The 24,774-nt window shown below is 49.6% G+C and overlaps 1 protein-coding gene across 1 annotated transcript in view; it reads left to right on the top strand.

Moving 5' to 3' along the window:
* LOC121845050 (rho GTPase-activating protein SYDE1-like) overlaps positions 1–23,424 on the top strand; it is a gene marked incomplete at its 5' end in the record, with an annotated part of 32,945 nt that extends 9,521 nt beyond the window's left edge. Inside the window, 4 exon segments of the mRNA XM_042315755.1 lie at positions 785–911; positions 8,247–8,449; positions 19,617–19,899; positions 22,895–23,424. Of these exon segments, the coding sequence (XP_042171689.1) occupies positions 785–911; positions 8,247–8,449; positions 19,617–19,899; positions 22,895–23,373 (1,092 nt within the window).
* Positions 23,425–24,774: the final 1,350 nt, after the last annotated feature.

Here is a 24,774-nt window from a genome sequence, read left to right as displayed (position 1 = left end):
AGGACAACAACCCCCCACCTCATTTACACTGTTTTATAGACAGGACAACAACCCCCCACCTCATTTACACTGTTTCTTCACAGGACAACAACCCCCCACCTCATTTACACTGTTTCATAGACAGGACAACAACCCCCCACCTCATTTACACTGTTTCATAGACAGGACAACAACCCCCCACCTCATTTACACTGTTTCATTCACAGGACAACAACCCCCACCTCATTTACACTGTTTCATAGACAGGACAACAACCCCCACCTCATTTACACTGTTTCATTCACAGGACAACAACCCCCCCCACCTCATTTACACTGTTTCATTCACAGGACAACAACCCCCTCATCATTTACACTGTTTCACACACAGGACTACAACCTCACCTCTAATTTACACTGATATGTACTCTATAGCGGTCAAATAAACCAGCTGGAACATGTAAATGTTGATGTGTCTGAATGGTTTTGGTTGTCTCATGTCTGTAGGTAGAGGACCTGTCTGTCTGTCTGTCTGTCTGTCTGTCTGTCTGTCTGTCTGTCTGTCTGTCTGTCTGTCTGTCGGTAATACTCTGGTCTGTCTGTCTGTCTGTCTGTCTGTCTGTCTGTCTGTCTGTCTGTCTGTCTGTAGGTAATACTCTGGTCTGTCTGTCTGTCTGTCTGTCTGTCTGTCTGTCTGTCTGTCTGTCTGTCTGTCTGTCTGTAGGTAATACTCTGGTCTGTCTGTCTGTCTGTCTGCCTGTCTGTCTGTCTGTAGGTAATACTCTGGTCTGTCTGTCTGTCTGTAGGTGGTGGGTCTGTACCGTCTGTGTGGTTCAGCTGCAGTGAAGAAGGAACTGAGAGACGCGTTTGAGAGGGACAGTGCTGCTGTCAGCCTGAATGAAGAGGTTTATCCTGACATCAACGTCATCACAGGTCAGTCCCCTATCCCCCTACACCAGTCTCTATCAGCATCAACGTCATCACAGGGCAGTCCCCTGTCCCCTACACCAGTCTCTATCAGCATCAACGTCATCACAGGTCAGTCCCCTATCCCCTACACCGGTCTCTATCCTGACCTCAACGTCATCACAGGTCAGTCCCCTATCCCCTAAACCAGTCTCTATCAGCATCAACGTCATCACAGGTCAGTCCCCTGTCCTCCTACACCAGTCTCTATCAGCATCAACGTCATCACAGGTCAGTCCCCTATCCCCCTACACCAGTCTCTATCAGCATCAACGTCATCACAGGTCAGTCCCCTGTCCTCCTACACCAGTCTCTATCAGCATCAACGTCATCACAGGTCAGTCCCCTATCCCCCTACACCAGTCTCTATCAGTATCAACGTCATCACAGGTCAGTCCCCTGTCCCCTAAACCAGTCTCTATCAGCATCAACGTCATCACAGGTCAGTCCCCTGTCCTCCTACACCAGTCTCTATCAGCATCAACGTCATCACAGGTCAGTCCCTATCCTCCTACACCAGTCTCTATCAGCATCAACGTCATCACAGGTCAGTCCCTGTCCTCCTACACCAGTCTCTATCAGCATCAACGTCATCACAGGTCAGTCCCCTGTCCTCCTACACCAGTCTCTATCAGCATCAACGTCATCACAGGTCAGTCCCCTATCCCCCTACACCAGTCTCTATCAGCATCAACGTCATCACAGGTCAGTCCCTGTCCTCCTACACCAGTCTCTATCAGCATCAACGTCATCACAGGTCAGTCACCTATCCCCTACACCAGTCTCTATCCTGACCTCAACGTCATCACAGGTCAGTCCCCTATCCCCTACACCAGTCTCTATCCTGACATCAACGTCATCACAGGTCAGTCCCCTATCCCCCTAAACCAGTCTCTATCAGCATCAACGTCATCACAGGTCAGTCCCCTGTCCTCCTACACCAGTCTCTATCAGCATCAACGTCATCACAGGTCAGTCCCCTATCCCCCTAAACCAGTCTCTATCAGCATCAACGTCATCACAGGTCAGTCCCCTGTCCCCTACACCAGTCTCTATCAGCATCAACGTCATCACAGGTCAGTCCCCTGTCCCCCTACACCAGTCTCTATCTGACCTCAACGTCATCACAGGTCAGTCCCCTATCCCCTACACCAGTCTCTATCAGCATCAACGTCATCACAGGTCAGTCCCTGTCCCCTACACCAGTCTCTATCAGCATCAACGTCATCACAGGTCAGTCCCCTGTCCCCTACACCAGTCTCTATCAGCATCAACGTCATCACAGGTCAGTCCCCTGTCCCCTAAACCAGTCTCTATCAGCATCAACGTCATCACAGGTCAGTCCCCTGTCCTCCTACACCAGTCTCTATCAGCATCAACGTCATCACAGGTCAGTCCCTATCCCCTACACCAGTCTCTATCAGCATCAACGTCATCACAGGTCAGTCCCCTGTCCTCCTACACCAGTCTCTATCAGCATCAACGTCATCACAGGTCAGTCCCCTGTCCCCCTACACCAGTCTCTATCAGCATCAACGTCATCACAGGTCAGTCCCCTATCCCCTACACCAGTCTCTATCCTGACATCAACGTCATCACAGGTCAGTCCCCTATCCCCCTAAACCAGTCTCTATCAGCATCAACGTCATCACAGGTCAGTCCCCTGTCCTCCTACACCAGTCTCTATCAGCATCAACGTCATCACAGGTCAGTCCCCTATCCCCTACACCAGTCTCTATCAGCATCAACGTCATCACAGGTCAGTCCCCTGTCCTCCTACACCAGTCTCTATCAGCATCAACGTCATCACAGGTCAGTCCCCTATCCCCTACACCAGTCTCTATCAGTATCAACGTCATCACAGGTCAGTCCCCTGTCCCCTAAACCAGTCTCTATCAGCATCAACGTCATCACAGGTCAGTCCCCTGTCCTCCTACACCAGTCTCTATCAGCATCAACGTCATCACAGGTCAGTCCCCTATCCTCCTACACCAGTCTCTATCAGCATCAACGTCATCACAGGTCAGTCCCCTGTCCTCCTACACCAGTCTCTATCAGCATCAACGTCATCACAGGTCAGTCCCCTGTCCTCCTACACCAGTCTCTATCAGCATCAACGTCATCACAGGTCAGTCCCCCCTATCCCCAGTCTCTATCACACCAGTCTCTATCAGCATCAACGTCATCACAGGTCAGTCCCTGTCCTCCTACACCAGTCTCTATCAGCATCAACGTCATCACAGGTCAGTCACCTATCCCCTACACCAGTCTCTATCCTGACATCAACGTCATCACAGGTCAGTCCCCTATCCCCCTACACCAGTCTCTATCAGACATCAACGTCATCACAGGTCAGTCCCCTATCCCCTAAACCAGTCTCTATCAGCATCAACGTCATCACAGGTCAGTCCCCTGTCCCCTACACCAGTCTCTATCAGCATCAACGTCATCACAGGTCAGTCCCCTATCCCCTAAACCAGTCTCTATCAGCATCAACGTCATCACAGGTCAGTCCCCTGTCCCCTACACCAGTCTCTATCAGCATCAACGTCATCACAGGTCAGTCCCCTGTCCCCCTACACCGGTCTCTATCCTGACATCAACGTCATCACAGGTCAGTCCCCTATCCCCCTACACCAGTCTCTATCAGCATCAACGTCATCACAGGTCAGTCCCCTGTCCCCTACACCAGTCTCTATCAGCATCAACGTCATCACAGGTCAGTCCCCTGTCCCCTACACCAGTCTCTATCAGCATCAACGTCATCACAGGTCAGTCCCCTGTCCCCTAAACCAGTCTCTATCAGCATCAACGTCATCACAGGTCAGTCCCCTGTCCCCTACACCAGTCTCTATCAGCATCAACGTCATCACAGGTCAGTCCCCTATCCCCTACACCAGTCTCTATCAGCATCAACGTCATCACAGGTCAGTCCCCTGTCCCCCTACACCAGTCTCTATCAGCATCAACGTCATCACAGGTCAGTCCCCTATCCCCTACACCAGTCTCTATCAGCATCAACGTCATCACAGGTCAGTCCCCTGTCCCCTCTAAACCAGTCTCTATCAGCATCAACGTCATCACAGGTCAGTCCCCTGTCCTCCTACACCAGTCTCTATCAGCATCAACGTCATCACAGGTCAGTCCCCTATCCCCTAAACCAGTCTCTATCAGCATCAACGTCATCACAGGTCAGTCCCCTGTCCCCTACACCAGTCTCTATCAGCATCAACGTCATCACAGGTCAGTCCCCTGTCCCCTACACCAGTCTCTATCCTGACCTCAACGTCATCACAGGTCAGTCCCCTATCCCCCTACACCAGTCTCTATCAGCATCAACGTCATCACAGGTCAGTCCCCTGTCCCCCTACACCAGTCTCTATCAGCATCAACGTCATCACAGGTCAGTCCCCTGTCCCCCTACACCAGTCTCTATCAGCATCAACGTCATCACAGGTCAGTCCCCTGTTCCCCTAAACCAGTCTCTATCAGCATCAACGTCATCACAGGTCAGTCCCCTGTCCTCCTCACCCAGTCTCTATCTGCATCAACGTCATCACAGGTCAGTCCCCTATCCCCCTACACCAGTCTCTATCAGCATCAACGTCATCACAGGTCAGTCCCCTGTCCTCCTACACCAGTCTCTATCAGCATCAACGTCATCACAGGTCAGTCCCCTGTCCCCTACACCAGTCTCTATCAGCATCAACGTCATCACAGGTCAGTCCCCTATCCCCTACACCAGTCTCTATCCTGACATCAACGTCATCACAGGTCAGTCCCCTATCCCCCTAAACCAGTCTCTATCAGCATCAACGTCATCACAGGTCAGTCCCCTGTCCTCCTACACCAGTCTCTATCAGCATCAACGTCATCACAGGTCAGTCCCCTATCCCCCTACACCAGTCTCTATCAGCATCAACGTCATCACAGGTCAGTCCCCTGTCCTCCTACACCAGTCTCTATCAGCATCAACGTCATCACAGGTCAGTCCCCTATCCCCTACACCAGTCTCTATCAGTATCAACGTCATCACAGGTCAGTCCCCTGTCCCCTAAACCAGTCTCTATCAGCATCAACGTCATCACAGGTCAGTCCCCTGTCCTCCTACACCAGTCTCTATCAGCATCAACGTCATCACAGGTCAGTCCCCTATCCTCCTACACCAGTCTCTATCAGCATCAACGTCATCACAGGTCAGTCCCCTGTCCTCCTACACCAGTCTCTATCAGCATCAACGTCATCACAGGTCAGTCCCCTGTCCCCTACACCAGTCTCTATCAGCATCAACGTCATCACAGGTCAGTCCCCTATCCCCCTACACCAGTCTCTATCAGCATCAACGTCATCACAGGTCAGTCCCCTGTCCTCCTACACCAGTCTCTATCAGCATCAACGTCATCACAGGTCAGTCACCTATCCCCCTACACCAGTCTCTATCCTGACCTCAACGTCATCACAGGTCAGTCCCTATCCCCCTACACCAGTCTCTATCCTGACATCAACGTCATCACAGGTCAGTCCCCTATCCCCCTAAACCAGTCTCTATCAGCATCAACGTCATCACAGGTCAGTCCCCTGTCCTCCTACACCAGTCTCTATCAGCATCAACGTCATCACAGGTCAGTCCCCTATCCCCTAAACCAGTCTCTATCAGCATCAACGTCATCACAGGTCAGTCCCCTGTCCCCCTACACCAGTCTCTATCAGCATCAACGTCATCACAGGTCAGTCCCCTGTCCCCCTACACCAACGTCTCTATCCTGATCAGCATCAACGTCATCACAGGTCAGTCCCCTATCCCCTACACCAGTCTCTATCAGCATCAACGTCATCACAGGTCAGTCCCCTGTCCCCTACACCAGTCTCTATCAGCATCAACGTCATCACAGGTCAGTCCCCTGTCCCCCTACACCAGTCTCTATCAGCATCAACGTCATCACAGGTCAGTCCCCTGTTCCCCTAAACCAGTCTCTATCAGCATCAACGTCATCACAGGTCAGTCCCCTGTCCCCCTACACCAGTCTCTATCAGCATCAACGTCATCACAGGTCAGTCCCCTATCCCCCTACACCAGTCTCTATCAGCATCAACGTCATCACAGGTCAGTCCCCTGTCCCCCTACACCAGTCTCTATCAGCATCAACGTCATCACAGGTCAGTCCCCTATCCCCCTACACCAGTCTCTATCAGCATCAACGTCATCACAGGTCAGTCCCCTGTCCCCCTAAACCAGTCTCTATCAGCATCAACGTCATCACAGGTCAGTCCCCTGTCCTCCTACACCAGTCTCTATCAGCATCAACGTCATCACAGGTCAGTCCCTATCCCCCTAAACCAGTCTCTATCAGCATCAACGTCATCACAGGTCAGTCCCCTGTCCCCTACACCAGTCTCTATCAGCATCAACGTCATCACAGGTCAGTCCCCTGTCCCCCTACACCAGTCTCTATCAGCATCAACGTCATCACAGGTCAGTCCCCTATCCCCTACACCAGTCTCTATCAGCATCAACGTCATCACAGGTCAGTCCCTATCCCCTACACCAGTCTCTATCAGCATCAACGTATCACCAGTCTCTATCAGCATCAACGTCATCACAGGTCAGTCCCCTGTCCCCATACACCAGTCTCTATCAGCATCAACGTCATCACAGGTCAGTCCCCTGTCCCCTACACCAGTCTCTATCAGCATCAACGTCATCACAGGTCAGTCCCCTGTCCCCCTACACCAGTCTCTATCAGCATCAACGTCATCACAGGTCAGTCCCCTATCCCCTACACCGTCTCTATCCTGACATCAACGTCATCACAGGTCAGTCCCTGTCCCCTACACCAGTCTCTATCAGCATCAACGTCATCACAGGTCAGTCCCCTGTCCCCCTACACCAGTCTCTATCAGCATCAACGTCATCACAGGTCAGTCCCCTGTCCCCTACACCAGTCTCTATCAGCATCAACGTCATCACAGGTCAGTCCCCTGTCCCCCTACACCAGTCTCTATCAGCATCAACGTCATCACAGGTCAGTCCCCTGTCCCCCTACACCAGTCTCTATCCTGACATCAACATCATCACAGGTCAGTCCCCTGTCCCCCTACACCAGTCTCTATCAGCATCAACGTCATCACAGGTCAGTCCCTATCCCCCTACACCAGTCTCTATCCTGACATCAACGTCATCACAGGTCAGTCCCCTATCCCCTACACCAGTCTCTATCCTGACATCAACGTCATCACAGGTCAGTCCCCAATCCCCTACACCAGTCTCTATCCTGACATCAACGTCATCACAGGTCAGTCCCCAATCCCCCCCTACACCAGTCTCTATCCTGACATCAACGTCATCACAGGTCAGTCCCCTATCCCCCTACACCAGTCTCTATCCAGCATCAACGTCATCACAGGTCAGTCCCCTATCCCCCTACACCAGTCTCTATCCTGACATCAACGTCATCACAGGTCAGTCCCCTATCCCCTACACCAGTCTCTATCAGCATCAACGTCATCACAGGTCAGTCCCCTGTCCCCTACACCAGTCTCTATCAGCATCAACGTCATCACAGGTCAGTCACCTATCCCCCTACACCAGTCTCTATCCTGACCTCAACGTCATCACAGGTCAGTCCCCTATCCCCCTACACCAGTCTCTATCCTGACATCAACGTCATCACAGGTCAGTCCCCCATCCCCCCCTACACCAGTCTCTATCAGCATCAACGTCATCACAGGTCAGTCCCCTATCCCCAGTCTCTATCCTGACATCAACGTCATCACAGGTCAGTCCCCTGTCCCCCTACACCAGTCTCTATCAGCATCAACGCCATCACAGGTCAGTCCCCTATCCCCCTACATCAGTGTCTATCAGCATCAACGTCATCACAGGTCAGTCCCCTATCCCCAGTCTCTATCCTGACATCAACGTCATCACAGGTCAGTCCCCTGTCCCCTACACCAGTCTCTATCAGCATCAACGTCATCACAGGTCAGTCCCCTGTCCCCCTACACCAGTCTCTATCAGCATCAACGTCATCACAGGTCAGTCCCCTGTCCCCCTACACCAGTCTCTATCAGCATCAACGTCATCACAGGTCAGTCCCCTGTCCCCCTACACCAGTCTCTATCAGCATCAACGTCATCACAGGTCAGTCCCCTGTCCCCTACACCAGTCTGTATCCTGAAGCCTTACCAATATATTTGACCAAATGAAACTGATCCTAGTAAAAGGAAGCAGTAGGAGGGTTTGGGGTTTGGACGTAGTTAAACCTTTTGTTTTCATTCCTTCCTTCTGATGTTTATGTTCAGGCATTCTGAAGGACTACCTACGTGAGCTGCCGTCCTCCCTTATCACCAGGACCTTGTACGAGGTAGTTTTGGAGGCCATGTCTCTGAGACCTCCTCCTTCTCGCTCCTCCCCTGGAACCTCCTCTCCTGGCAGGAGCGAGGGAGACGAACAGCGCTCTCAGAGCACCGTGGCCCTACTGCAATGTCTGCCTGAACCAGAGAGGGTGGGTAGAAGTCTCTCTCTGTCTGTCTCTCTGTCTCTCTGTGCCTGAACCAGAGAGGGTGGGTAGATGTCTCTCTCTGTCTGTCTCTCTCTGCCTGAACCAGAGAGGGTGGGTAGAAGTCTCTCTCTGTCTGTCTCTCTCCGTGGCCCTACTGCAATGTCTGCCTGAACCAGAGAGGGTGGGTAGAAGTCTCTCTCTGTCTGTCTCTCTCTGTGGCCCTACTGCAATGTCTGCCTGAACCAGAGAGGGTGGGTAGAAGTCTCTCTCTGTCTGTCTCTGTCTGTCTCTGGGCCTCTCTGTCTGTATCTCTCTCTGTCTCTCTTTCTGCATCTCTCTGCCTGAACCAGAGAGAGGGTTAGGTAGGGTTAGATAGGGTTAGGTAGGGTTAGATAGGGTTAGGTAGGGTTTGTTATGGTTAGGTAGGGTTAGATAGGGTTAGGTGGGGTTAGATAGGGTTCACAGTGGGTTAGGTAGGGTTTGGTATGGTTAGGTAGGGTTAGATAGGGTTCACAGTGGGTTATCAAATCAAATCCAAATCAAATCAAATCAAATTTTATTTGTCACATACAGGTTAGCAGATGTTAATGCGAGTGTAGCGAAATGCTTGTGCTTCTAGTTCCGACAATGCAGTAATAACGAGCAAGTAATCTAACTAACAATTCCAAAAAAACTACTGTCATACACAGTGTAAGGGGATAAAGAATATGTACATAAGGATATATGAATGAGTGATGGTACAGAGCAGCATAGGCAAGATACAGTAGATGATATCGAGTACAGTATATACATATGAGATGAGTATGTAAACCAAGTGGCATAGTTAAAGTGGCTAGTGATACATGTATTACATAAGGATGCAGTCGATGATATAGAGTACAGTATCAACGTATGCATATGAGATGAACAATGTAGGGTAAGTAACATTATATAAGGTAGCATTGTTTAAAGTGGCTAGTGATACATTTACATCATTTCCCATCGATTCCCATGATTAAAGTGGCTGGAGTAGAGTCAGTGTCATTGACAGTGTGTTGGCAGTAGCCACTCAATGTTAGTGGTGGCTGTTTAACAGTCTGATGGCCTTGAGATAGAAGCTGTTTTTCAGTCTCTCGGTCCCAGCTTTGATGCACCTGTACTGACCTCGCCTTCTGGATGGCAGCGGGGTGAACAGGCAGTGGCTCGGGTGGTTGATGTCCTTGATGATCTTTATGGCCTTCCTGTAGCATCGGGTGGTGTAGGTGTCCTGGAGGGCAGGTAGTTTGCCCCCGGTGATGCGTTGTGCAGACCTCACTACCCTCTGGAGAGCCTTACGGTTGAGGGCGGTGCAGTTGCCATACCAGGCGGTGATACAGCCCGCCAGGATGCTCTCGATTGTGCATCTGTAGAAGTTTGTGAGTGCTTTTGGTGACAAGCCGAATTTCTTCAGCCTCCTGAGGTTGAAGAGGCGCTGCTGCGCCTTCCTCACGATGCTGTCTGTGTGAGTGGACCAATTCAGTTTGTCTGTGATGTGTATGCCGAGGAACTTAAAACTTGCTACCCTCTCCACTACTGTTCCATCGATGTGATGGGGGGTGTTCCCTCTGCTGTTTCCTGAAGTCCACAATCATCTCCTTAGTTTTGTTGACGTTGAGTGTGAGGTTATTTTCCTGACACCACACTCCGAGGGCCCTCACCTCCTCCCTGTAGGCCGTCTCGTCGTTGTTGGTAATCAAGCCTACCACTGTTGTGTCGTCCGCAAACTTGATGATTGAGTTGGAGGCGTGCATGGCCACGCAGTCGTGGGTGAACAGGGAGTACAGGAGAGGGCTCAGAACGCACCCTTGTGGGGCCCCAGTGTTGAGGATCAGCGGGGAGGAGATGTTGTTGCCTACCCTCACCACCTGGGGGCGGCCCGTCAGGAAGTCCAGTACCCAGTTGCACAGGGCGGGGTCGAGACCCAGGGTCTCGAGCTTGATGACGAGCTTGGAGGGTACTATGGTGTTGAATGCCGAGCTGTAGTCGATGAACAGCATTCTCACATAGGTATTCCTCTTGTCCAGATGGGTTAGGGCAGTGTGCAGTGTGGTTGAGATTGCATCGTCTGTGGACCTATTTGGGCGGTAAGCAAATTGGAGTGGGTCAAGGGTGTCAGGTAGGGTGGAGGTGATATGGTCCTTGACTAGTCTCTCAAAGCACTTCATGATGACGGATGTGAGTGCTACGGGGCGGTAGTCGTTTAGCTCAGTTACCTTAGCTTTCTTGGGAACAGGAACAATGGTGGCCCTCTTGAAGCATGTGGGAACAGCAGACTGGTATAGGGATTGATTGAATATGTCCGTAAACACACCGGCCAGCTGGTCTGCGCATGCTCTGAGGGCGCGGCTGGGGATGCCGTCTGGGCCTGCAGCCTTGCGAGGGTTAACACGTTTAAATGTCTTACTCACTTCGGCTGCAGTGAAGGAGAGACCGCATGTTTCCGTTGCAGGCCGTGTCAGTGGCACTGTATTGTCCTCAAAGCGGGCAAAAAGTTATTTAGTCTGCCTGGGAGCAAGACATCCTGGTCCGTGACTGGGCTGGGTTTCTTCCTGTAGTCCGTGATTGACTGTAGACCCTGCCACATACCTCTTGTGTCTGAGCCGTTGAATTGAGATTCTACTTTGTCTCTGTACTGGCACTTAGCTTGTTTGATAGCCTTGCGGAGGGAATAGCTGCACTGTTTGTATTCAGCCATGTTACCAGACACCTTGCCCTGATTAAAAGCAGTGGTTCGCGCTTTCAGTTTCACACGAATGCTGCCATCAATCCACGGTTTCTGGTTAGGGAATGTTTTAATCGTTGCTATGGGAACGACATCTTCAACGCACGTTCTAATGAACTCGCACACCGTATCAGCGTATTCGTCAATGTTGTTGTCTGGGCAATACGAAACATCTCCCAGTCCACGTGATGGAAGCAGTCTTGGAGTGTGGAGTCAGCTTGGTCGGACCAGCGTTGGACAGACCTCAGCGTGGGAGCTTCTTGTTTTAGTTTCTGTCTGTAGGCAGGGATCAACAAAATGGAGTCGTGGTCAGCTTTTCCGAAAGGGGGCGGGGCAGGGCCTTATATGCGTCGCGGAAGTTAGAGTAACAATGATCCAGGGTCTTTCCACCCCTGGTTGCGCAATCGATATGCTGATAGAATTTAGGGAGTCTTGTTTTCAGATTAGCCTTGTTAAAATCCCCAGCTACAATGAATGCAGCCTCCGGATAAATCGTTTCCAGTTTGCAGAGAGTTAAATAAAGTTCGTTCAGAGCCATCGATGTGTCTGCTTGGGGGGATATATACGGCTGTGATTATAATCGAAGAGAATTCTCTTGGTAGATAATGCGGTCTACATTTGATTGTGAGGAATTCTAAATCAGGTGAACAGAAGGATTTGAGTTCCTGTATGTTTCTTTCATCACACCATGTCACGTTGGCCATAAGACATACGCCCCCGCCCCTCTTCTTACCAGAAAGATGTTAGGTAGGGTTAGATAGGGTTAGCTAGGGTTAGGTAGGGTTTGGTATGGTTAGATAGGGTTAGATAGGGTTAGGTAGGGTTTGGTATGGTTAGATAGGTTTAGATAGGGTTAGGTAGGGTTCACAGTGTGTTAGGTAGGGTTCACAGTGTGTTAGGTAGGGTTCACAGAGGGTTAGATAGGGTTAGGTAGGGTTAGATAGGGTTAGGTAGGGTTAGATAGGGTTAGGTAGGGTTAGATAGGGTTAGATAGGGTTATAGAGGGTTATAGAGGGTTAGGTATGGTTAGGTCAGGTTAGATAGGGTTAGATAGGTTTAGGTAGGGTTAGGTAGAGTTAGATAGGGTTAGGTAGGGTTAGGTAGGGTTATAGAGGGTTAGGTAGGGTTAGGTAGGGTTAGATGGGGTTAGGTAGGGTTAGGTAGGGTTAGGTAGGGGTTAGGGGTTAGGTAGGGTTAGGTAGGGTTAGGTAGGGTTAGGTAGGGTTAGGTAGGGTTAGGTAGGGTTAGGTAGGGTTAGGTAGGGTTAGGTAGGGTTAGGTTGGGTTAGGTAGGGTTAGATAGGGTTAGGTAGGGTTAGGTAGGGTTAGATGGGGTTAGGTAGGGTTAGATAGGGTTATAGAGGGTTATGTAGGGTTAGGTAGGGTTATAGAGGGTTAGATAGGGTTAGGTAGGGTTAGGTAGGGTTAGATAGGGTTAGGTAGGGTTAGATGGGGTTAGGTAGGGTTAGGTAGGGTTAGATGGGGTTAGGTAGGGTTATAGAGGGTTAGGTAGGGTTAGGTAGGGTTATAGAGGGTTAGGTAGGGTTAGATGGGGTTAGGTAGGGTTATAGAGGGTTAGGTAGGGTTATAGAGGGTTAGATAGGGTTAGGTATGTTTTTCCCCCAACACCAATTTCCATCAGTTTGTATAGCAGACCCATCAGTTTGTATAGCAGATCCATCCGTTTGTATAGCAGACCCATCAGTTTGTATAGCAGACCCATCAGTTTGTATAGCAGACCCATCAGTTTGTATAGCAGACCCATCAGTTTGTATAGCAGACCCATCAGTTTGTATAGCAGACCCATCAGTTTGTATAGCAGACCCATCAGTTTAATTTGTGCAGGGTGAATACATGGTCTGTTGTACGGTAATTTGTGCAGGGTGAATGCGTGGTCTGTTGTACGGTAATTTGTGCAGGGTGAATACGTGGTCTGTTCTGGTTCACAGTGTGTTAGGTAGGGTGTGCAGGGTGAATACGTGGTCTGACGTATGGTAATTTGTGCAGGGTGAATACATGGTCTGTTGTACGGTAATTTGTGCAGGGTGAATGCGTGGTCTGTTGTACGGTAATTTGTGCAGGGTGAATGCGTGGTCTGTTGTACGGTAATTTGTGCAGGGTGAATACGTGGTCTGTTGTACGGTAATTTGTGCAGGGTGAATGCGTGGTCTGTTGTATGGTAATTTGTGCAGGGTGAATACATGGTCTGTTGTACGGTAATTTGTGCAGGGTGAATGCGTGGTCTGTTGTACGGTAATTTGTGCAGGGTGAATGCGTGGTCTGTTGTACGGTAATTTGTGCAGGGTGAATACATGGTCTGTTGTACGGTAATTTGTGCAGGGTGAATACGTGGTCTGTTCTGGTTCACAGTGTGTTAGGTATCCTGGCTCAGGAAGGCCACCAAAAATTCTGAGATTTCCATACCCAACTATAACATTTTCCGTCAAGATAGAACTGCCAAAGGGGGAGGAGTTGCAGTTTATTGCAGAGAGAGCCTGCAAAGTAATGTCATACTTTCCAGGTCCATACCCAAACAGTTCGAACTACTAATTTTGAAAATTACTCTCTCCAGAAATAAGTCTCTCACTGTTGCCGCCTGCTACCGACCCCCCTCAGCTCCCAGCTGTGCCCTGGACACCATTTGTGAATTGATCGCCCCCCATCTAGCTTCAGAGTTTGTTCTGTTAGGTGACCTAAACTGGGATATGCTTAACACCTCGGCAGTCCTACAATCTAAGCTAGATGCCCTCAATCTCACACAAATCATCAAGGAACCCACCAGGTACAACCTTAAATCTGTAAGCAAGGGCACCCTCATAGACGTCATCCTGACCAACTGGCCCTCCAAATACACCTCTGCTGTCTTCAACCAGGATCTCAGCGATCACTGCCTCATTGCCTGTATCCGCTATGGAGCCGTCAGTCAGGAAAGCTAAGGCCAGCTTCTTCAGGCAGAAGTTTGCATCCTGTAGCTCCAACTCCAAAAAGTTCTGGGACACTGTGAAGTCCATGGAGAACAAGAGCACCTCCTCCCAGCTGCCCACTGCACTGAGGCTAGGTAACACGGTCACCACCGATAAATCCATGATTATCGAAAACTTCAACAAGCATTTCTCAACAGCTGGCCATGCCTTCCGCCTGGCTACTCCAACCTCAGCCAACAGCTCCGCCCCCCCAGCTACTCGCCCAAGCCTCTCCAGGTTCTCCTTTACCCAAATCCAGATAGCAGATGTTCTGAAAGAGCTGCAAAACCTGGACCCGTACAAATCAGCTGGGCTTGACAATCTGGACCCCTCTATTTCTGAAACTATCCGCCGCCATTGTCGCAACCCCTATTACCAGCCTGTTCAACCTCTCTTTCATATCGTCTGAGATCCCCAAGGATTGAAAGCTGCCGCAGTCATCCCCCTCTTCAAAGGGGAGACACCCTGGACCCAAACTGTTACAGACCTATATCCATCCTGCCCTGCCTATCTAAGGTCTTCGAAAGCCAAGTCAACAAACAGGTCACTGACCATCTCGAATCCCACCGTACCTTCTCCGCTGTGCAATCTGGTTTCCGAGCCGGTCACGGGTGCACCTCAGCCACGCTCAAGGTACTAAACGACATCATAACCGCCATCGATAAAAGACAGTACTGTGCAGCCGTCTTCATCGACCTTGCCAAGGCTTTCGACTCTGTCAATCACCATATTCTTATCGGCAGACTCATTAGCCTCGGTTTTTCGGATGACTGCCTTGCCTGGTTCACCAATTACTTTGCAGACTGAGTTCAGTGTGTCAAATCGGAGGGCATGCTGTCCGGTCCTCTGGCAGTCTCTATGGGGGTGCCACAGGGTTCAATTCTCGGGCCGACTCTTTTCTCTGTATATATCAATGATGTTGCTCTTGCTGCGGGCGATTCCCTGATCCACCTCTACGCAGACGACACCATTCTATATACTTCCGGCCCGTCCTTGGACACTGTGCTATCTAACCTCCAAACGAGCTTCAATGCCATACAACACTCCTTCCGTGGCCTCCAACTGCTCTTAAACGCTAGTAAAACCAAATGCATGCTTTTCAATCGTTCGCTGCCTGCACCCGCACGCCTGACCAGCATCACCACCCTGGATGGTTCCGACCTTGAATATGTGGACATCTATAAGTACCTAGGTGTCTGGCTAGACTGTAAACTCTCCTTCCAGACTCATATCAAACATCTCCAATCGAAAATCAAATCAAGAATCTGCTTTCTATTCCGCAACAAAGCCTCCTTCACTCACGCCGCCAAGCTTACCCTAGTAAAACTGACTATCCTACCGATCCTCGACTTCGGCGATGTCATCTACAAAATTGCTTCCAACACTCTACTCAGCAAACTGGATGCAGTTTATCACAGTGCCATCCGTTTTGTCACTAAAGCACCTTATACCACCCACCACTGAGACTTGTATGCTCTAGTCGGCTGGCCCTCGCTACATATTCGTTGGCTCCAGGTCATCTACAAGTCCATGCTAGGTAAAGCTCCGCCTTATCTCAGTTCACTGGTCACGATGGCAACACCCATCCGTAGCACGCGCTCCAGCAGGTGTATCTCACTGATCATCCCTAAAGCCAACACCTCATTTGGCTGCCTTTCGTTCCAGTTCTCTGCTGCCTGTGACTGGAACGAATTGCAAAAATCCCTGAAGTTGGAGACTTTTATCTCCCTCACCAACTTCAAACATCTGCTGTCTGAGCAGTTAACCGATCGCTGCAGCTGTACATAGTCTATCGGTAAATAGCCCACCCATTTTTACCTACCTCATCCCCATACTGTTTTTATTTATTTACTTTTCTGCTCTTTTGCACACCAATATCTCTACCTGTACATGACCATCTGATCATTTATCACTCCAGTGTTATTAATCTGCAAAATTGTAATCATTCGCCTACCTCCTCATGCCTTTTGCACACAATGTATATAGACTCTTTTTTTTCTACTGTGTTATTGACTTGTTAATTGTTTACTCCATGTGTAACTCTGTGTTGTCTGTTTACACTGCTATGCTTTATCTTGGCCAGGTCGCAGTTGCAAATGAGAACTTGTTCTCAACTAACCTACCTGGTTAAATAAAGGTGAAATAAAAAAATAAAAAATAAAAAGGTAGGGTGTGCAGGGTGAAAACGTGGTCTGTTGTACGGTAATTTGTGCAGGGTGAATACGTGGTCTGACGTATGGTAATTTGTGCAGGGTGAATACGTGGTCTGTTGTACGGTAATTTGTGCAGGGTGAATACGTGGTCTGACGTATGGTCATTTGTGCAGGGTGAATACGTGGTCTGACGTATGGTCATTTGTGCAGGGTGAATACGTGGTCTGACGTATGGTCATTTGTGCAGGGTGAATACGTGGTCTGTTGTACAGTAATTTGTGCAGGGTGAATACGTGGTCTGACGTATGGTAATTTGTGCAGGGTGAATACGTGGTCTGTTGTACAGTAATTTGTGCAGGGTGAATATTTGACATTTGCTCTGTACATTGTTTTCACTGAGGAAATGTACGAGTCTGCTGTTAATGATAATGCAGAGGATTTTCCCAAAGTTGCTGTTGATGCATATCCCACGGTAGTTATTGGAGTCAAATTTGTCTCCACTTTTGTGGTTTGTGGTGATCAATCCTTGGTTCAGAGGGTTAGGTAGGGTTAGGTAGGGTTAGATAGGGTTAGATAGGGTTAGGTAGGGTTAGGTAGGGTTAGGTAGGGTTAGGTAGGGTTAGGTAGGGTTAGGTAGGGTTAGGTAGGGTTAGGTAGGGTTAGATAGGGTTAGGTAGGGTTAGGTAGGGTTAGATAGGGTTAGGTAGGGTTAGGTAGGGTTAGGTAGGGTTAGGTAGGGTTAGGTAGGGTTAGGTAGGGTTAGGTAGGGTTCACAGTGGGTTAGGTAGGGTTAGATAGGGTTAGATAAGGTTAGGTAGGGTTAGGTAGGGTTAGATAGGGTTAGGTAGGGTTCGGTAGGGTTAGGTAGGGTTAGGTAGGGTCCACAGTGGGTTAGGCAGGGTTAGATTGGGTTAGATAAGGTTAGGTAGGGTTAGGTAGGGTTAGATAGGGTTAGGTAGGGTTCGGTAGGGTTAGGTAGGGTTAGGTAGGGTTAGGTAGGGTTCACAGTGGGTTAGGCAGGGTTTGGTAGGGTTAGGTAGAGTTAGGTAGGGTTAGGTAGGGTTAGATAGAGTTAGGTAGGGTTAGGTAGGGTTAGATAGGGTTCGGTAGGGTTAGATAGGGTTAGGTAGGGTTAGATAGGGTTAGGTAGGGTTCGGTAGGGTTAGGTAGAGTTAGGTAGGGTTAGGTAGGGTTAGGTAGGGTTCGGTAGGGTTAGGTAGGGTTAGGTAGGGTTCGGTAGGGTTAGGTAGGGTTAGGTAGGGTTCGGTAGGGTTAGGTAGAGTTAGGTAGGGTTCGGTAGGGTTCGGTAGGGTTAAGTAGGGTTCACAGTGGGTTAGGTAGGGTTAGGTAGGGTTAGGTTGTCTGTAACTCTACTGTCTCCTCTCTAGACCATCCTATTCTATCTACCTCTCTCCTCTGTCTCCTCCAGACAACCTTCTCCTGAACCTGTTGGTGTCCCACAGTCACTTTAACCCTCTTCCCTCTCCCCTCTCTCCAGTCCTCCCTGTCTAACCCTCTTCTCTCCCCTCTCTCCAGTCCTCCCTGTCCCTCCTCCAGTCCTCCCTGTCTAACCCTCTTCTCTCTCCCCTCTCTCCAGTCCTCCCTGTCCCTCCTCCAGTCCTCCCTGTCTAACCCTCTTCTCTCTCCCCTCTCTCTCCAGTCCTCTCCAGTCCTCCTGTCTAACCCTCTTCTCTCTCCCCTCTCTCCAGTCCTCCCTGTCTAACCCTCTTCTCTCTCCCCTCTCCCCAGTCCTCCCTGTCTAACCCTCTTCTCTCTCCCCTCTCTCCAGTCCTCCCTGTCCCTCCTCCTGTCCTCCCTGTCTAACCCTCTTCTATCTCCCCTCTCTCTCTAGTCCTCCCTGTCAAACCCTCTTCTCTCTCCCCTCTCTCCAGTCCTCCCTGTCCCTCCTCCAGTCCTCCCTGTCTAACCCTCTTCTCTCTCCCCTCTCTCCAGTCCTCCCTGTCCCTCCTCCAGTCCTCCCTGTCTAACCCTCTTCTCTTTCTCTCCAGTCCTCCCTGTCTAACCCTCTTCTCTCTCCCCTCTCTCCAGTCCTCCCTGTCCCTACTCCAGTCCTCCCTGTCTAACCCTCTTCTCTCTCCCCTCTCTCCAGTCCTCCCTGTCCCTCCTCCAGTCCTCCCTGTCTAACCCTCTTCTCTCTCCCCTCTCTCCAGTCCTCCCTGTCTAACCCTCTTCTCTCTCCCCTCTCTCTAGTCCTCCCCATCTAACCCTCTTCTCTCTCCCCTCTCTCAGTCCTCCCTGTCTAACCTTCTTCTCTCTCCCCTCTCTCCCAGTCCTCCCTGTCTAACCCTCTTCTCTCTCCCCTCTCTCCAGTCCTCCCTGTCCCTTCTCCAGTCCTCCCTGTCTAACCCTCTTCTCTTTCCCCTCTCTCCAGTTCTCCCTGTCCCCTCTTCTCAGTCCTCCCTGTCTAACCCTCTTCTCTCCCCTCTCTCCAGTCTTCCCTATCTAACCCTCTTCTCTCTCCCCTATCTCCAGTCCTCCCTGTCCCTCTCTCAGTCCTCCCTGTCTAACCCTCTTCTCTCTCTCTCCAGTCCTCCCTGTCTAACCCTCTTCTCTCCCCCTCTCTCCCATCCTCCCTGTCTAACCCTCTTCTCTCTCCCCTCTCTCCAGTCCTCCCTGTCCCTCTTCCCGTCCTCCCTTTCCAACCCTCTTCTCTCTCCCCTCTCTCCAGTCCTCCCTGTCCCTTCTCCAGTCCTCCCTGTCTAACCCTCTTCTCTTTCCCCTCTCTCCAGTTCTCCCTGTCTAACCCTCTTCTCTCTCTCTCCAGTCCTCCCTGTCTAACCCTCTTCTCTCCCCTCTCTCCAGTCTTCCCTATCTAACCCTCTTCTCTCTCCCCTATCTCCAGTCCTCCCTGTCCCTCTCTCCAGTCCTCCCTGTCTAACCCTCTTCTCTCTCTCTCCAGTCCTCCCTGTCTAACCCTCTTCTCTCTCCCCTCTCTCCCATCCTCCCTGTCTAACCCTCTTCTCTCTCCCCTCTCTCCAGTCCTCCCTGTCCCTCTTCCAGTCCTCCCTTTCCAACCCTCTTCTCTCTCCCCTCTCTCCAGTCCTCCCTGTCTAACCCTCTTCTCTCTCCCCTCTCTCCAGTCCTCCCTGTCCCTCCTCCAGTCCTCCCTTTCCAACCCTCTTCTCTCTCCCCTCTCTCTCCAGTCCTCCCTGTCTAACCCTCTTCTCTCTCCCCTCTCTCCAGTCCTCCCTGTCCCTCCCTCCAGTCCTCCCTGTCCTCCCTGTCTAACCCTCTTCTCTCTCCCCTCTCTCCAGTCCTCCCTGTCTAACCCTCTTCTCTCTCCCCTCTCCCCAGGCCACCCTCTCTCTGCTCCTGGACCATCTGAGCCTCGTTGCCTCCTACAGTGACTGTAACCGAATGAACTGTCAGAACCTGGCTGTGTGTTTCGGCCCGGTGCTCCTGACCCCCACCCAGGAGTCCTGGAGACCCACTGCACCAGGACAGGGCGGGCAGGGCGGGCGCGGGGGGAGCTGTGGAAGGGGCGGACGGAGTTTTGCTCACAGCGAGGAGATCGCCAGTGCTGTGGACTTCAAGAGACACATCGAGGCCTTGCATTACCTGTTGCAGCTCTGGCCCAGTAAGTGTCTGTTGGGACAAAGTGGGCCGACATTTCCAACGGTCCAAACTGATGGATATGACCTCACTACAACCAGAGAAATATCTTTGTTACGTCGTTTCAACCAGTCTTCCCGTTTCCTAGTGATACTGTACTATTCAGGGCCTTTGGAAAGTATTCAGACCCCTGGACTTTTTCCTCATGTTGTTATGTTACAGCCTCAGTCTAAGATCTATTAAATCGTTTTTTTCCCTCATCAATCTACAGACAATACCCCATAATGACATCACAATACCCCATAATGACATCACAATACCCCATAATGACATCACAATACCCCATAATGACATCACAATACCCCATAATGACATCACAATACCCCATAATGACATCACAATACCCCATAATGACATCACAATACCCCATAATGACATCACAATACCCCATAATGACATCACAATACACCATAATGACATCACAATACCCCATAATGACATCACAATACCCCATAATGACATCACAATACCCCATAATGACATCACAATACCCCATAATGACAAAGAAAGAATAGTAAAAAAATAAATAATAATAATTCAATATAAAAAACTGAAATATCACATTTACATAAGTATTCAGACCCTTTACTCAGTACTTTGTTGAAGCACCTTTGGCAGCGATTACAGCATTGAGTCTTCTTGGGTATGACGCTACAAGATTGGAACACCTGTATTTGGGGAGTTTCTCCCATTCTTCTCTGCAGATCCTCTCAAGCTGTCAGGTTGGATGGGGAGCGTCGCTGCACAGCTATTTTCAGGTCTCTCCAGAGATGCTCCAAGTGGGCTGTCATGTGCCTTTTACTGAGGAGTGTCTTCCGTCTGGCCACTCTACCACAAAGGCCTGATTGGTGGAGTGCTACAGAGATGGTTGTCCTTCTGGAAGGTTCTCCCATCTCCACAGAGGAACTTGGTCACCTCCCTAAAGGCCCTTCAGTTTGGCGGCTAAAGTCTTCATGGTTCCAAACTTCTTCCATTTAAGAATAATGGAGGCCACTGTGTTCTTGGGGACCTTCAATGCTGCAGAAATGTTTTGGTACCCTTCCCCAGATCTGTACCTCGACACAATCCTGTCTCTGAGCCCTAAGGACAATTCCTTCGACCTCATGGCTTGGTTTTTGCTCTGACAACTGTGGGACCTTATATAGACAGGTGTGTGCCTTTCCAAATCATGTCCAATCAATTGAATTTACCACAGGTGAACTCCAATCAAGTTGTAGAAACATCTCAAGGATGATCAATGGAAACAGGATGCACCTGAGTTCAATTTTGAGTCTCATAGCAAAGGGTCTGAATACTTATGTAAATAAGGTATAAGGTATCTATAAATCTGTTTTTGCTTTATGGAGTATTGTGAGGTCATTATGGAGTATTGTGAGGTCATTATGGGGTATTGTGAGGTCATTATGGAGTATTGTGAGGTCATTATGGGGTATTGTGAGGTCATTATGGAGTATTATGAGGTCATTATGGGGTATTGTGAAGTCATTATGGGCTATTGTGTGTAGATTGAGGATTTAAAAAATATATAGAAATATTTAATCCATTTTAGAACGTAACAAAACGCAGAGAAAGTCAAAGGGTCTGAATATTTTCCCGAATGCACTGTATGGCCAAAAGTACGTGGACACCTGCTAGTCTAACATCTCATTCCAAATTCATGGGCATCAATATGGAGTTGGTCCCCCTTTGCTGCTATAACAGCCTCCACTCTTCTGGGAAGGCTTTCCACTAGATGTTGGAACATTGCTGCTATAACAGCCTCCACTCTTCTGGGAAGGCTTTCCACTAGTTGTTGGAACATTGCTGCTGTAACAGCCTCCACTCTTCTGGGAAGGCTTTCCACTAGATGCTGGAACATTGCTGCTATAACAGCCTCCACTCTTCTGGGAAGGCTTTCCACTAGATGCTGGAACATTGCTGCTATAACAGCCTCCACTCTTCTGGGAAGGTTCTCCACTAGATGTAGGATCATTGCTGCTATAACAGCCTCCACTCTTCTGGGAAGGCTTTCCACTAGATGTTGGAACATTGCTGCTATAACAGCCTCCACTCTTCTGGGAAGGTTCTCCACTAGATGCTGGAACATTGCTGCTATAACAGCCTCCACTCTTCTGGGAAGGTTCTCCACTAGATGTTGGAACATTGCTGCGGGAATCAGTTTGGAACTCGGTAGTGAGTGTTGCAACCGAGGACAGATGGTTTTTTACATGCTACGCACTACAGCACTCGGTGGTCCCGTTCCGTGAGCTTATGTGGCCTACCACTTCGCTGCTGAGCCGGTGTTGCTCCTAGACGTTTCCACTTCACAATAACATCTCAGTGCAAGAGGTGTCACTACAGACCCTGGTTTGATTCCAGGCTGTATCACAACCTGCTGTGATTGGGAGTCCCCATAGGGCGGCACACATTTGGCCCAGTGTCGTCCTGGTTAGAGTTTGGCCGGGGTAGGCCGTCCGGGTTAGAGTTTGGCCGGGGTAGGCCGTCATTTTAAATAAGAATTTGTTCTTAACTGACTTGCCTATTTAAATAAAGGTTCAATAAACAATAAACAATTCTCATAAAAATTGAAATGAAGGAGATGTTTGTCTATGGAGATTGCATGGCTGTGGGCTCGATTTTATACACCTGTCAGCAACGGGACTGAAACAACCAAAACATTTGAAGTCCACATACTTCTAGTATATATATACAGTATATCACAAAAGTGAGTACACCCCTCACATTTTTGTAAATATTTGAGTATATATTTTCATGGGACAACACTGAAGAAATGACACTTTGCTACAATGTCAAGTAGTGAGTGTACAGCTTGTATAACAGTGTAAATTTGCTGTCGCCTCAAAATAAGTCAACACACAGCCATTAATGTCTAAACCGCCGGCAACAGAAGTGAAAATGTTTCGAACACCATCATCTCTGGGTTTTGAAACCTTTCCTCTCTTTGCTTCTCCACTCCTTAGTTCCTCCAGACAGAGTGACAGACAACCCCGACTCTCCCACCCTCCTCCAGCCCTCCTCCAGTTCAGACACGCCTCCTTCCCCTCCCAGACCCATGCCCCATAACCCCCTGCCTCGGCGCTGCCAGCGTGGCCTGTCGCTGCCTCTGGACCTCCCGGGGGACGAAGTGGGCGTGGTCTCGCGACGTGGACGGGGCCGACTGGAGAGCCCGCCCTGTAACCGGTATGCTGGCGACTGGAGCGTGTGTGGGCGGGACTTCCTGTCCGGAGGCGATGCGGACTACGACGAGGTGGCAGGGAGCGACAGTGAGGAAGAGGAGGAAGAGAGGGAGGTGAAGAAGGTGGAGTGGACTCAGTACGTAGACGACTTAGTTCTGGACTTTGACGCCCCGTTTACCTGCAGACTGAGTCTCAAAGACTTTGATACGCTGATATCAGACCTGGAGAGAGAGCTGTCCAAACAGATTAACATCTGTCTCTGAGAGGAGAGGAGAGGAGAGGAGAGGAGGGGAGGGGAGAGGGAAGGAGAAGAGGGGAGAGGACGGGAGGAGAGAGGAGAAGAGAGGAAGGGGGGAGGAGAAGAGGAGAGAGAAGGAGAGGAGAGAGGGGGAAAGGAGGGGAGGAGAGAGGAGTGGAGAAGAGGAGAGGGGAAAGGAGGGAGAAGAGGAGAGGAGAAGAGAAGAGGAGAGGAGAGGGAGAGGAGGAGAGGAGAGGAGGGGAGAGGAGGAGAGGAGAGGAGAAGGGGGAGAGGAGAAGAGGAGAGAGGAGAGGAAGGGAGGAGGAGAGAGAGAGACGGATAGTATTATTGAAGGTCAGGAAATTCTTTATTAGGAAATGACCAAAGAAAGACGACAAGCAATGTGGTATTTGCTTCAGTAATGTTGAAGTGTATTTAACTGTTCCAATGTGTTTAGAAAGCTTCATTTCTGATGTCTTCTCATTCCGAATGCTGGTTCTTCTACAAACAAGTGACAACATTCTCGTCTTTGATCACACAAGGACACCTTATTTGTAGAGACGTGGACCAGTGAAGTTGTTGACAATTCATTGTTTGTAAAATCCTAGATTGTAATGCCATGTAAGGCTGCAACGCCTGTCAGACTCTGTTATGTTGTCAGTCATGTGTCTTTATTTATTTCTCCCATAGAAGTCCATTTAAGGTCTATTTTTTAGAAGGATTTGTTGATGTAATTCCAATTATTTATTCTCTAAATTCCAGTGAAGGGTGAAGGAGAGATCTTTAATCATTTTGGATAAAATAATGCAGTGAAAATGTACCAGTCAAAAGTTTGGGTTTTTCTTTCTTTTTAAAAACTATTTTCTACGATGAAATAACACACATGGAATCACACATGGAATCACACATGGAATCACACATGGAATCACACATGGAATCACACATGGAATCACACATGGAATCACACATGGAATCACACATGGAATCACACATGGAATCACCAAAAAAGTGTTCATCAAACTATATTTTATATTTGAGATTCTTCAAAGTCGCCACCCTTTGCCTTGATGACAGCTTTGCACACTCTTGGCATTCTCTCAACTAACTTCACCTGGAATGCTTTTCCAACCGTCTCGAAGGAGTTCCCACATATGCTGAGCAGTTTGGGCTGGTTTTCCTTCACTCTGCGGTCCAACTCATCCCAAACCATCTCAATTGGGTTGAGGTCGGGTGATTGTGGAGGCCAGGTCATCTGATGCAGCACTCCATCACTCTCCTTCTTGGTTTCTTGGCTCAAATTAGGACTCCAGACCAAAGGACAGACATCCAACTGTCCAATGTCGTGTTTCTTGGCTCAAGCAAGTCTCTTCTAAATAAAGAAAAACCCCAATAAAGAAAACCCCTTGAATGAGTAGGTGTGTCTAAA

This window comes from Oncorhynchus tshawytscha, unplaced genomic scaffold (genome assembly GCF_018296145.1).
Source record: "Oncorhynchus tshawytscha isolate Ot180627B unplaced genomic scaffold, Otsh_v2.0 Un_contig_4107_pilon_pilon, whole genome shotgun sequence".
In the NCBI taxonomy this organism is placed as follows: domain Eukaryota; kingdom Metazoa; phylum Chordata; class Actinopteri; order Salmoniformes; family Salmonidae; genus Oncorhynchus; species Oncorhynchus tshawytscha.
Note: the sequence above shows the minus strand (reverse complement) of the source record. Positions and strands in the feature narration are given on the sequence as shown.